The sequence below is a fragment of the Rhea pennata genome, chromosome 5, assembly GCF_028389875.1.
Source record: "Rhea pennata isolate bPtePen1 chromosome 5, bPtePen1.pri, whole genome shotgun sequence".
Taxonomy (NCBI): Eukaryota; Metazoa; Chordata; class Aves; order Rheiformes; family Rheidae; genus Rhea; species Rhea pennata.
Window position 1 is genome coordinate 45284727 of NC_084667.1, and position 11873 is coordinate 45296599.

The 11873-nt window shown below is 58.0% G+C and overlaps 1 protein-coding gene across 2 annotated transcripts; it reads right to left on the reverse strand.

Moving 5' to 3' along the window:
• Positions 1-315: 315 nt before the first annotated feature.
• On the reverse strand, positions 316-8389 carry VWCE (von Willebrand factor C and EGF domains). Of its 2 annotated transcripts, XM_062576574.1 has the most exons (20): positions 8172-8389; positions 7434-7528; positions 7237-7326; positions 6683-6811; positions 6486-6602; positions 6295-6411; positions 5916-6044; positions 5483-5820; positions 5310-5403; positions 5153-5235; positions 4703-4790; positions 4449-4534; positions 4095-4212; positions 3663-3748; positions 2919-3015; positions 2649-2731; positions 2179-2269; positions 1861-1943; positions 1540-1630; positions 316-1273 (listed from the first exon to the last, which is right to left on the reverse strand). In XM_062576574.1, the coding sequence occupies exons 1-20, from the start codon at positions 8279-8281 to the stop codon at positions 843-845; spliced, it is 2556 nt and encodes an 851-aa protein (XP_062432558.1). In that variant the 5' UTR covers positions 8282-8389; the 3' UTR covers positions 316-842. The 2 variants fall into 2 exon arrangements, with proteins under 2 accessions (XP_062432558.1, XP_062432559.1); XM_062576575.1 differs by lacking the exons at positions 2179-2269; positions 2649-2731; positions 2919-3015 and having other exon boundaries at positions 3683-3748.
• Between the last annotated feature and the right edge of the window lie 3484 nt (positions 8390-11873).

An 11873-nucleotide genomic window follows, 5' to 3' on the forward strand; every position in this document is an offset into this window, starting at 1 on the left:
CAGGTCTGTGAGCAATCTCATCCTTGCTGTACCCCACCCCTTGAACCCTGCATTGGCTCACCACCTGGCAAAGCACCTCCACGACTAGCCCAGCGCCAGGTCTCCCCAAGCCTTCATCCCTTCAGCTGCAGCCCTTCCACCTTAAGAGAAGCAGGGTGCCGGGTCCATGTGAGACCCCACACATCCAAGTGCAGGCACTGCCCAGCATAGGCACCCAACCCAGAGCCAAAAAAATACCCCAACCAAGCCCACCTGAGGGTGCCTGCAGCATTGGTCTGTATGCTGAGCACAGGCAGGAGTAGGGGATACAGGGCATAAATACCAGGGCAATTTTATTGATGCTGCAAGGGGAACCATGGCCCAAGCCTGTGCTTGTCCATCAGGGGGAAGAAGGCCAGCCTGCCCCCTCGCTCATGATGGGTGCAAGGGCAGCCACCAAGGACCTTGTGGATCACAGTGCCAGGCTGCAGCGACTGGGGGCTGGTATGGGGCACCCAGCTTGGCAGTACCCCCAGCCAGGAACATCTTCTACCTCCTCATCTTGCACAACCCAGCTAGGGGTAGCATTCAGGTCCAGTCCCACCCCGCGGCCACCCACCTGTCAGTGCAGTGAGGAGTTGGAGGACCATGGCACTGGAGGTCCTTGGGGTCTGCACACCCTCTGCCCCTTTGCATGGGAGCAAGGACCCTCACCCTCCCTGTGTGTTAAGTGTGGAGACTCACATGCCTTAGTGCCCCAGACACCCACCCATCCCCCAGGGACCTGCCAGGCCAGGCCTGCTGGTTCTGCAGGCCTCCTCCTCCTCCTCACACTGTACCAGGCATGTGCAACACCTGGCACTCTAGGGAGTCTCAAGGACTCTGGGCTGCTCCTTGCTGGATGGTGGCACAGGTGAGTGGTCCACATCCTCGGGGGATCCTTGAGCTTTGGGGCTCAAGCTGGGGCTGCCCTCAGGGGCCATAGTGCCAAGGAAGCCAGCAGGTCCTGGGACAGCAGTGGGCAGAAGGGCTGCCAATGGCCCCCTCGGGCACTCCAGAGGGCTCAGCCCAGTCGTAGGGGACTCCCCAGGCACTTTGGTGCCCAGAAAGGGGCTGTCAGCTGCTGCACTGGGGGGCCGATTATCCAGAAGAGGCAGGCTGGTGCGGAGCAGAAGCTGGGCCAGGCGGCGTGGGGAACCAGGGGATGGTGTGACACTGGGATGCAGGGTGCTGGCAGGCGAGTCCTTGGGGGATGGGGATGGGTCGCTGCTCTTCAGCAGGACCTCGGCATCTGCTGCAAATGAAGAGAGATGCCTTCAGTTAGCACCTCCCCTCCTCTCTGAACCCACATGGGAGCCAGTGGGGTGCAGCTGTATCCAGCACAAAGCCCCAGCAGAGTCAAGCACCAAACGGCCCTGGGGTGCAGCCATCTCCGTCAGGTCATGCTTGGCACTGCAGCATCCATCCCATTCAGAGAACTGTGACAGCAAGGGCATGGCAGTCCCACAGCCAAGTCGGACCCTGCCCCAGCATCTGGGGCATCTCTGGCATCCCCATTACCTTGGCAAGGTGGGCAGCAGGCAGCTGGGAGCATGGTGGGCTCTGCACAGGACTGGGGACACAGTCTCTTCTCGCAGGTCACCTCCCCAAGCTGAGAGTGAAGGCAAACGCATGGATGAGATCGCTCCGCCAGCCCCTTCCCCCTGCTCCCCTCCACCACAGTGCCAGGCACAGCTCCACCATGTTGGGAGGGGGGCCTCTGGGTCACCCCAGCTCTTAGAGACCCTGCCTTGAGCTGGAAGCAGCTAGCAACAACACAGCTCCACTCCCACCCCAGGGCTCCAGGCCACCAGCTCTCCACATCCATCAGCCCCTGCTCACCTGGCATGTGCAGTAGGTGCAGGGGTCACCCTCAGGGCTGAATGTCTGGCCATTCATGACTTTCCTGCCCTCGTAGTTGCAATCTGCAGAGAGTGAGGCGAGGAGTGACCCTCACAGCAGCTGAGCAAATGCTCATGTGCCAGGCAGCATTGCAGCAGGTGCCAAGCGCGCTCCTCCCACTACTGCCTGGATCCTGCAACCAGCCACTTCAGCTCATCTCATGTGGTGCCAGGACAGCTTTGCTGCCTTGCCAGGCTGAGAGACAGGGCCCAACAACTGCCCGCAGCCTGGGGTGGCTCAGGGCTGTCACTCTCTTACCGCTACAGATGGGGCAGCACTCCCCTTCTGGGTGGAACGGGTATGTGCAGAAGATGGCACAGTCCACAGGCGAGCAGGCCACTGAGCCCAGCTGCAAGACACAGGAGAAATGTGCAAAGGCTCTGTGTTAGCATGGAGCAGGGCAGGCTGAGGCTACCTGGCAGTACCAAAACACTATGTTTTTTCCTGCAATTGATGAAAAAACGGGGTCCAGCCAAAAGGATGGGATCTGAAAGTATCCATTCTCTGCAGGCAAAACCAAGGCTTTTACCTCCTAACACTGCTGCAGAAATCAGGTAACAATATTGTTGCCCCATAATTTCATGCTCCAGTGGGCCAGGTTCCCCCCGCAAAACACAGGCTGGAGTTGAGGCCCCACGCATCTGGGGAACAGTGCTCACCCACAAACCCAGCCACCACTGATATTTTTGCTACTGTTGGGGGAGTCTGCCCCCAGAAGCAGCCCTCACCAGGCAGATGCAGCTTAGACAGGGGTCCAGGACAGATGGGAATGTCTCATTGTTGTAAAAGATCCTTCCCATGTAGGTGCAGCCTGTGGGGAGGAGAGAGTGAGGTTATGCTTCCCCAGAGGGAGTCAGGCCTGCAGACCCCTCTACTGAAGAACAGGCTCACTGGCTCCAATCCTGCCCCAGGTTAGTGGTAGGTGCTCAGAGAAGGGACGGGGCATGTGGCTGGCACCTCTCCAATGCACACCTGCCAGCTCCCTCAGGCCCCATCACCTGCTGAGCAGTCAGGACAGCACTGCCCGGGGATCTGGATGGGGTAAGGACATGTCTCCACGCAGTCTGTCCGCTTGCAGCTCACGGAGCCATCTGCCTGCAAGAGAGAGGCACTTGACAGAAGTCTAGGGTCAGTGCCAGTGCCATCTGTCCTGCCCCTGCTCTGCTCCACCCCAGAGCTGGCTGTACCTCAGTGTCAGGTACAACTGTCTCTGCCAGGATCCTTCCAGAGGGAAAATGAAGATGCTGTCTACAAGCAGAGGTCTTTGAGCCCATGAAGCCAGAGAGCTCTCCAGAATCAGGCGGGGCAAGTCTGGATGAGCTATATGTTGGCGGTGACCCACTAACACGAGTCAGTGATTATAATGGAAGCTGTTGTGCTGGGAACACCACTCTGTGATGAGGCATACACTTTGCCCATGTAGCTATCAGATGGAGCAGGGAATGACCAGGCTGCTGGCAGTGAACATTCCACGGATCCCAAGGGAAGGGTTACATGTCCCAGAAGCCAAGACAGGAGGAGGGCCAGAGGCAGCAGGTTCAATAGAGGAAGCAGCGAGAAAGGCAGTTTGCTTTGGTATCTAAATAGTCTCTCTCTCCTTCCCAGATCCCTGCCCCTGCGGCCTCCCCATGTCAAGTGGAGCCAGGGAGCCACAGGGGCAGCACAGGATGGGAACTGGCACCAGAGCCATGGATGAGGTAGGGGCAGGTAGAAGGAGTGAAGCAGAGCAGGTTCTCATTCACCTGGCAGATGCATAACTCACAGGGATCGCCCGGAGACCAGATCTGTCCGACAGGAAACTCAACCCCGTTGTCATCCACAAAGCAACCTGGTGGGGAGAGAGGGATGAGGGACAGCAGAGCCAAGACAGGGCATGTACAAAGTCATGCTGAGCTCTGCACCTTGCTAATGCACACTCGTATGTGCGTATGCACACTGCTGACCCCCCCCCACCCACACGTGTCCTGTCCTACTTGGGCAAGCACGTGCAGCACAGTGCTTGCACACACGTCTCCCATCTGGTGCCAGTTCCCCACTCATTACCTCTAACCCCACATTGCCCCTGAACACCCCACCTGTCCCCTGCAACCTCCAAATCCTGCTCTCCTTATCCACACGTGACCTCCCCATGTCCTGTCCTAGGCATCCCCCAGGTTCCTGCAGTGGCAGCTCACCTGAGGGGGATGGGGGGTCCAGGCAGGCAAAGCAGCACTGCCCCGGGCCCAGGTGCCACTCGTGCTGAGGGCAGTCCAGCGCAGGGCACGGGGCAAAGGAGCACTCCACCTCACCACTCTGAGGAGATGAAGACATGTTATCTGCTGACCCTGCAAACCCTGCTGAGCCCTGGGTTTGGGGTCTTTACTTCAGGGCAGAGGCCTGTCCACTTTGCAGGCCATAGACAGGCCAGATCCTCACAGCAGCACGGTGGGGGGAGGTCAGGAAGCCCTGTGTCCAGGAGCACCTCCAGGAGACTACCAGACCCACATCCCCTGTCCAGGACACCCACACTGGTGGGTACAGGAATTTACCTGGCAGACACAGGTGGTGCAGTCATCCCCATCCAAGCTGAACTGGGCTCCATGCACGTACGTGCGGCCGCGAAAATTGCATTTTGCTGGAGAGGAGAGAGGTAGCAAGGCGAGGGCTGGGATCAGCCAAGGACAGAGAGCAAAGCATGGATCCTCAGGAGATCCCATCCTTAGAAGAGCTGCATCCTCTGGGCTTCCCTCCCATCCTGCATGCACCCAGGGGAGGGTGGGTTCTGGGAGGCAGCAGGACCCACCTGGCTGGCAGAAGCAGCAGTCAGCCATCGAGGCAGTGGGGCAGGGACCTGGAGGGCACTCTGGGGAGATGCAGGAGACATTGCCGGCCTAAGGAAGAAGCAGTGCGACAGCCAGGGCCATTACTTCATGATCATGGGGCCAAGCAGGCTGGCAATATGCCCCTTTCCCATAATGGGAGAGCAATGCTATGTCAGGGGTGGGGTCTGCCCCAGAATCCCACACATCCTAGCCCATCACCACAGAGCTAGCACAAGCTGGGTGCAGGACATCCCCCTGTAGCCCAGCTTGGTCCATTCTAGCAGGTCCACATGAGGCTTGACAGGCCTGGGGTCTAAACCAGGAGAGCTGTGGGGTGTCAGAAAGGACAAGGGAGGCCATTCCCAGCCCCAGCACAGTGTCACCCACCATGCAGGTGCTTGAGGATCCCCGCATGGCTGGTGCAGACTCACCAGGCAGACACAGACGGTGCAGTTCCTGTCTGGCAGGGAGAAGATGTCGCCCTCAGCCCGGGCCACCCCATCATGCAGACAGCCTGGAAACAAGGCCCAGGGGCAGATTATGGGGTGCTGCAGCAAGGAGCAGGGGGACTCAGGAAACATTGCTCACCTGCACAGCTGGGGCAACAACCCCCGTCCGGGGCAGGCAGTGGGTGAGAGCATACTACCTGGCAGCTCACAGGCTCACAGAGCACTTGCCCTCCCTGCAATAGTATGTGCCAGTTCAGCCACGAGGCAAGCCGGCACAGCAAGATGAGGAGGCAGGGCAGCTGGGGCACTTACTTGGCAGGCACAGCTCAGGCAGCCCGACTCCATCCAGTGGGTGCCGTGCTTCTGAGGGGCTCCCCGGTGCCAGCAGTAGGGAGCTGGCAAGGCAGGCGATGGCACCAAGGTGCCAGGAGCCCCCTCTGTATGCAGTGACAAAATAGCATCTGGGGATGTAAGGGCAGCAGGGGAGAAAGGGGCTTGGGTGCCCGGTGCTGGGGCTGGCAGAAGGGGAGAAGGGGAGCCCCTTGGGATTAGGAGGGGTCTTTCAGGTCCAGGAGGGAGCAGGAGGAGAGTGGGAGGGTGCTGCAGGGACTGCAAGATGGGTGACGGGACCAGGACGGATTTGGGGAAGCCTACAAATGAAGAAGAGAGACATCACTTCAGAGGCAGCCAGGACCACTGAGCCCACTCTGCTCTCCAGCCCTGACCCACAGGAAGGGCCAGTTACCTTCGCAGGACACCCTGTCCCCACTGAGACGGTACCCGGGGCGGCAGGAACACAGATAGCTGCCTGGTGTGTTGTGGCAGGCATGCTGGCAGGCCCGTCTCGCTCCTGGCTGCCAGCACTCATTGACATCTGTGTGACATGGGGACACATCAGTGCCTTGGTAGATAGGGAGAGAGGCGCTTTACCACAGGGAATGCCTCAGGTCTGCTCCCCATACACCCATGGGGGAGCCCAGCAAGGATTAGGATAAACCAGTACCACCATACAACTGGCTCAATGTCTGCCTTGCTCCACCAGGCACTTCATGGCATAGCTGATGGAAGGGAGGATGAGGGTCCCGGACAGACGGACGGATAGAGGACAACACAGCCATACTCACCCACGCAGGAGTGCCTGTTGCCATGAAGGTGGTAGCCAGGCCGGCAGGAGCAGTGGTAGCTGCCAATGCTATTCTTGCAGTGATGCTGGCATGGCGTCGCAAGGCACTCATCCGTATCTGCAAGGCAGAGGCAGAGGCTGAAGTCAGAAAGCCCTGGCATGCCCTGTGGCCTTTCCTGGCTCCCCACTCACCCTGGCAGCTGTGGCGGTCGGCGGAGAGCTGCATGCCGCGGCCACACTCGCAGACGAAGCCACCCTTGGTGTTGACACAGAGCCCTTCACAGGCAGCACTCAGGCATTCGTTGATGTCTAGGGGTGAGAGGGGAAAGCTAGAGGGAGGGGGACATCACTAGGCACCCCTGCCCTGCCAAGGATCCCACGTCACTTACCAGTACAGCGGACACCATTGGCCGTCTCCACCATGGAGAAGCCAAGGGGGCAGACACGGGCCACCTCTTGGCACCCACCATGGTTACAGGAAAGGTCGCAGCCATACTCCCCGCATGTCCCAGGTGGCTCTGAAACATGACAAAGGGTTCTGCAGGGGATGACTCTGACTGTCCCTAGCCACAAGATCCACTGCACAGGGGAGGTGCTGAGTTTGAGGCTATTTCAGCCCCAGCTGCAGTCCTTCCCTGGTCTGGCACTGTAACACTGGACATGGAGCGCAGAACCAAGCCCAGGTCCCCAAAAGTCACAGCTTCCCAAAGCCAGGCCTCCATCCCCACTTCCCAGATACCTCTACCCATGCACGCTGCTCCAGGGCCATGCCTTTGCCCTTCATGCTCCGAGAGCATTCTCAAACTCAAACCACCCTCCAGTCACTTCCCCCTGGCAGGGACAGCAATCATCACAACAGGGAGAGTTAAGGAGCAACAAACCCAGATGGGAGCTAGGAGTCCTGGCTCTCACTATCACTACGGAGCCAGAGACAGCTGGGTACCTGGGCAAGTGATGCCTTGCTCTCCATCCAGGCAAGAGCAGAGATTAGGGGCGATGCACAAGCCACTGCCGCAGCCGAAGGCACAGAGTGCTGCAAAAACCGAGGAGAGGCAGCAGTTAGGGGAGACGGAATCCCCTGCCCATCCCACACACCCTCTACCTTAGGTGTGCCATGAGGTGCTGGGCACCCATACTCACGCAGGGTGCACTGCCCGCTGCCTGGTGACAGCATCCATCCAGGGCAACATCCACTGCCAAAGCCCGAGAAGCAGACGTGCGGCCCCATGCGGCGCCTGAATGAGGGAGGAGAGGCTGAGGCTACCCTGCCCCGGGCCTTAGTCTCCCATACTGATCCCAGCTTGTCATCTCAGCAGCCGCATGGCAGAGACCAAAAGTCTAGTGGGAGGTCAGCATACAGAGGCTACCAGCTTCCTCCAGCCAGTGGAGACACCTTGGTCCCAGGAATGGCCATAAGGACCAGAGGGACATGCAGAGGCAGGCACCCGGGTGCCCACGGACGCAGCCCAGGCCTCCCCATCCTGTGCAGAAGAGCGCAACAGGGACATGCTGGGTAGGCAGGTGTGGGGTGAACCAGACCACCACGGTGCCTCACGCAGTCCCAAAACAAGGAGAGACAGAGAGGACTTGCACCCCAGCTAGCCTGAAGCAAGCAGTGGCATCAAAGAAGCATTCCTGACACAGAGAGCAGTAGCGCTGCAAGGCTCAGGCTCCATTTGCTGCGGGCTCCCCTAGACAGAGGGTGGGATGCATGCCCCAGAAGCCCCACTGGATGGCAAGGGCAGCCCCCAGCACCAGGCAGCTGAGGAGTTGGATGCAGGGAGCCAAAGCTCGATTCAGCAGCATCGCACGGCACATGCTGGTGGTGCTCCCCAGGTGCGGCTGGGAGAGGGAGAAGGGAAGAGGGGACCCGGCTACCTCTCCACAGCAAAGTTGGCTGGCTTCTTCCTCCCAGGGTAAACCCTGCCCTGGCCGCTTTGGAGGAACAAGGACGCACAGGCAGCCTGGAAGAGCAGCTTGACCAACATGACAGGCGGCTCCAGCCCACAGCACACTCCCTGCGCCTGCCTTCCTGCCTGCTTTCCTCCTGCCTTGGCGGCACGGGCGCCTACCGCATGCTGGCCCTTGGCCCTGCTCCTCCTCCTGCCTGCCGGGCTGAGAACAATGCGGGGGGTGGAGGGAGGCGAGAACAGCGAAGGGGGCCGGGGAGTGCTGCCGGGGGAAACCGCTGGGACCCAGCTCTCCACCCACCCCGGCATGCATCCTCTGCGCCAGCCTAATGGGACTGGAGGAACCTGGTGGTGCGGGCAAGAGCGGGCGCAGGCAACAGCACGCACACCACGTGTGGGGGCTTGCAGAGATGCTTGTGCAAAGTCGTGCTTGCCTGTGAGTGCAGCCATGCGTGGAGCATCCCGAGTTAGCATGGATGAGCCTCCGCTGACGGGAGACTCTGCTCTTGCCGCAACTGCTGTTCGCCAACACGCATGTCAGGTCTGTCCACCCCCAGCAGCACAGGGAGTGGAAGGATCCCCAGGACAGCAGCCCTGTTGTTCGTAAGAGTTCGCAGGGAAAAGCAGCAAAAACATCCCCCTTCTCTCCTTTCCCACATCTGGCAAAGCTCCGGCCTGGCCTCTCCCCACCCCTCCTCCTCCTCCTGGCGGCACTGGGCTGCTTTCCCAGCCCTGCACAGGGATCCACCAAAGCAGAGCATGCAGCAGATAAAGGGGCCAAAGTGGAGCTGGGCCAGTGGGGAAGGGTGCAGCAGGGCTCCAGCGCACCTCAGTACATCACTGCCACACTGGGTGTGATGCCAGCAGGGAGAAGAGTACAGAAGCCCTGCACCACAGAGCCTCTGGTTGCTATGGGGGCACCTGGAGTGTGGCAGTGCCCTGGCCAGGGCACAGGACCTCTCTGCCCCTCACCTCTCTTCCCTCAGCCCTTCCTGGGTTGGAGTGAAGGTCACAGATAGGTAATGATTTATACCAGAGAGCAAAGGGCTCGTGCTGCTGGCCAGTTGGGAGACATAGTAAGTACCCGCAGCACTGGTGGAGAGAGGGAGCCATCCTCTGCCTGTAGATCTGCACCCACCTGGGAAATTTCCCCCGTAATTACACCTCAAAGGTTGGGATTGTCTGGCAAAACCTCAACATGGCCCCCAGCAGGAGCCTTCTCCCCTCTTCCCTACCACCACAGCAAGGATCTCACTGTGCCATCCTGCATACAGCAGCACCCAGAGGTGGCCTATCCCCTGTGTATGGGGAGCAGGTCATCCTGTGCATGCTTATAAATAGTGGCTGACATTTGCAGAGCACTGTGTTGGGGGGGAGGACCCACACCGGCTCCACTGGTGCGGGGCTCTGTGCCCGGCCCTTAAAATGCAGCCACTGCTGGCGTGGGGTCAGGCAGCCCCCTCCTGAGCCCTCGTGTGATGGTGACCTGGTGACCAGAGGCTCTCACTGCCAGCTCATCACATGCAGAGAACACAGGGAGGTGGTTGCACTAGTGCAGCTGGAAAGTGGCCAGTGGCACAGGATAAACACACAGCTCTGCCCTGGCAAACAGTTCAGCAGGATTTTTAACCCACAGCAGAAGGCAAATCAGCGTCAACACTTCCCACGCACCAGTAGCGACAGGCTAGCAGGGAGCAGGACCCTGTTTTCCAGGGCTGTAGGCATCACGGTAGCTGCTAGTCTAAACCACAGACAAGTCACTGCAGAGGCAGAGATGTGAGCACTCTCTGCCCAGGGACAGCCAGGACCCCTCAACGCTGTTTGCACGCCAGTGTTTTTGAAAACCCATTCATGTAGGGTTACAAGCATCACATTACCACCTGCAATGCCATTTTGCTCAGGGAGAACGACGAGCGCAAGAGGTGGGTAAATTCAGGCCCTGTTGCTCTCTACAGGTAAGTCTGGTAGGGGTGATTGAGGCTGTTTTGTTTTCCTTGGGGACCTTCTGCTTTTGCATGGTGAATGCTAACGGAAAAGGACCAGACTCTGAACGAGAGGCTGAGGAACCAAGTTGCTCTCTGAAGGCGAATGCAGGGAAGAAACCGCAGAGCTAACAAAAACCTGCCTGCTTGCACAGAGTATGAGCACAAAATCCAGACTTGTTGCAAATGGTCACAGTCCACTTCTAAGCCTAAACAAAGTCTCTCCAAGGAGAGACGTGTCCAAATATAGCTTTCTCTATACAAATTCCTCAAAGAAACCAGGGCTTGCATAATAGTTAAGATTCATTAGCGGGAGTCCGACAAAGTTCAGCACAAGCTCACATTTTAGAAACACTGTCCACCTCTTTGCGTGCTCTCCCGCACACAGACAGGCACAGGCTATTTTAAACAGCATTCCTGCAGAAATGGAAGGAGAAAAACCTATACTGTAACACCCTCCCAAGAACACCTTAGGAATGAGCTGACTGGCCATGCTGGGAGGGCTCCTGTGCCTTTGCTGAATTTTTGGTGCCAGGCTAAAGGCTCAGAGATTCAGCAGCTGCGCAGAGGGGAACAATCTGTCTTCCTGGCCGATCTCACTAGCTGCTCAACCATGCTCCCTCTTGGTGCCTGCAGATCTTAATTTACCTGGCCAAGTCAGCTACATCAGGGCCAGGACACTCAGGAAGGCAACTAACAGTTCCCAGAGCAGTAACAACACATAGCTTCACATGGCAGAATCTGGCCCAGAGAGGGTGTAGCATCCATGGACTTCGTCTGCCAGAGCATCCTTCATGCCTGCTGCCAACACTACAACTTCTTTGCCTAGACTCCAGCAACAAATCTTCCTCTGCACCTCCAGACAGCCCAGGTCATGCCAAGGAGTGGCAGGAACACTGGGACTCACTGACATTTTTAACTCAGAGGATTAATGATCAGGCTTGCATACCTGGTGAGTCAGTGAGCAGGGATGATCTGGGGCAGCTCAGCAGGGAGACTAGACACCACTAGGGGCCCAGCATAACCCAAGATGCAGAAAATACCATTTGGAAGAGGGTAACTGGCCTTGGAGACTCCTCTGTCACCCCTATATGCATTTTTGCCAACAACTCAACAGCAAGCCAGGGTAGCATATGCCCACAGCAAGAGGCAGTCCACAACTTGGAGACAACTTACAACATAGACAAATGGAGGGAGACTGGAGGGATAATTATTAATCTGTATTTTACATGAGGAGAACTGAGGCCTGGTAGGAGCGAATAGCTCTCCCATGATCCCCCACTGTGCTTGTGGAGAGCTTGTTTGCAGGTGCGGCAACAGACTGGAGGCCTGCAGAGCCAGGTGTACGCTCAGTGCAATCCCCCGTTGCAAGGAGTAGCAGTCCAGACCCTTAAGCTACATGTTATCAGAATTCAATATCATGACTACTAATTGATGCTTGAGTGGGACTAGCCTGAGACTCAGCATCTGACATCCTCAACTGTCAGCTACATCCAGCCAATCTCAGCAGAAGCAAGACTCTGCAAGTCTACAGCAACAAGTATCTTGTGTTAAACCTTCACATGGGAAAACAAAGAAAGGATGATCTAGTCTCACTTTCCTCCCATCATGGGAGGCAGCAGAGAAGCAAAGAGGGCAAGGCTTCACATCAGCAGCACAGCTAGATTCAGTTCATGATTGCATGAAGT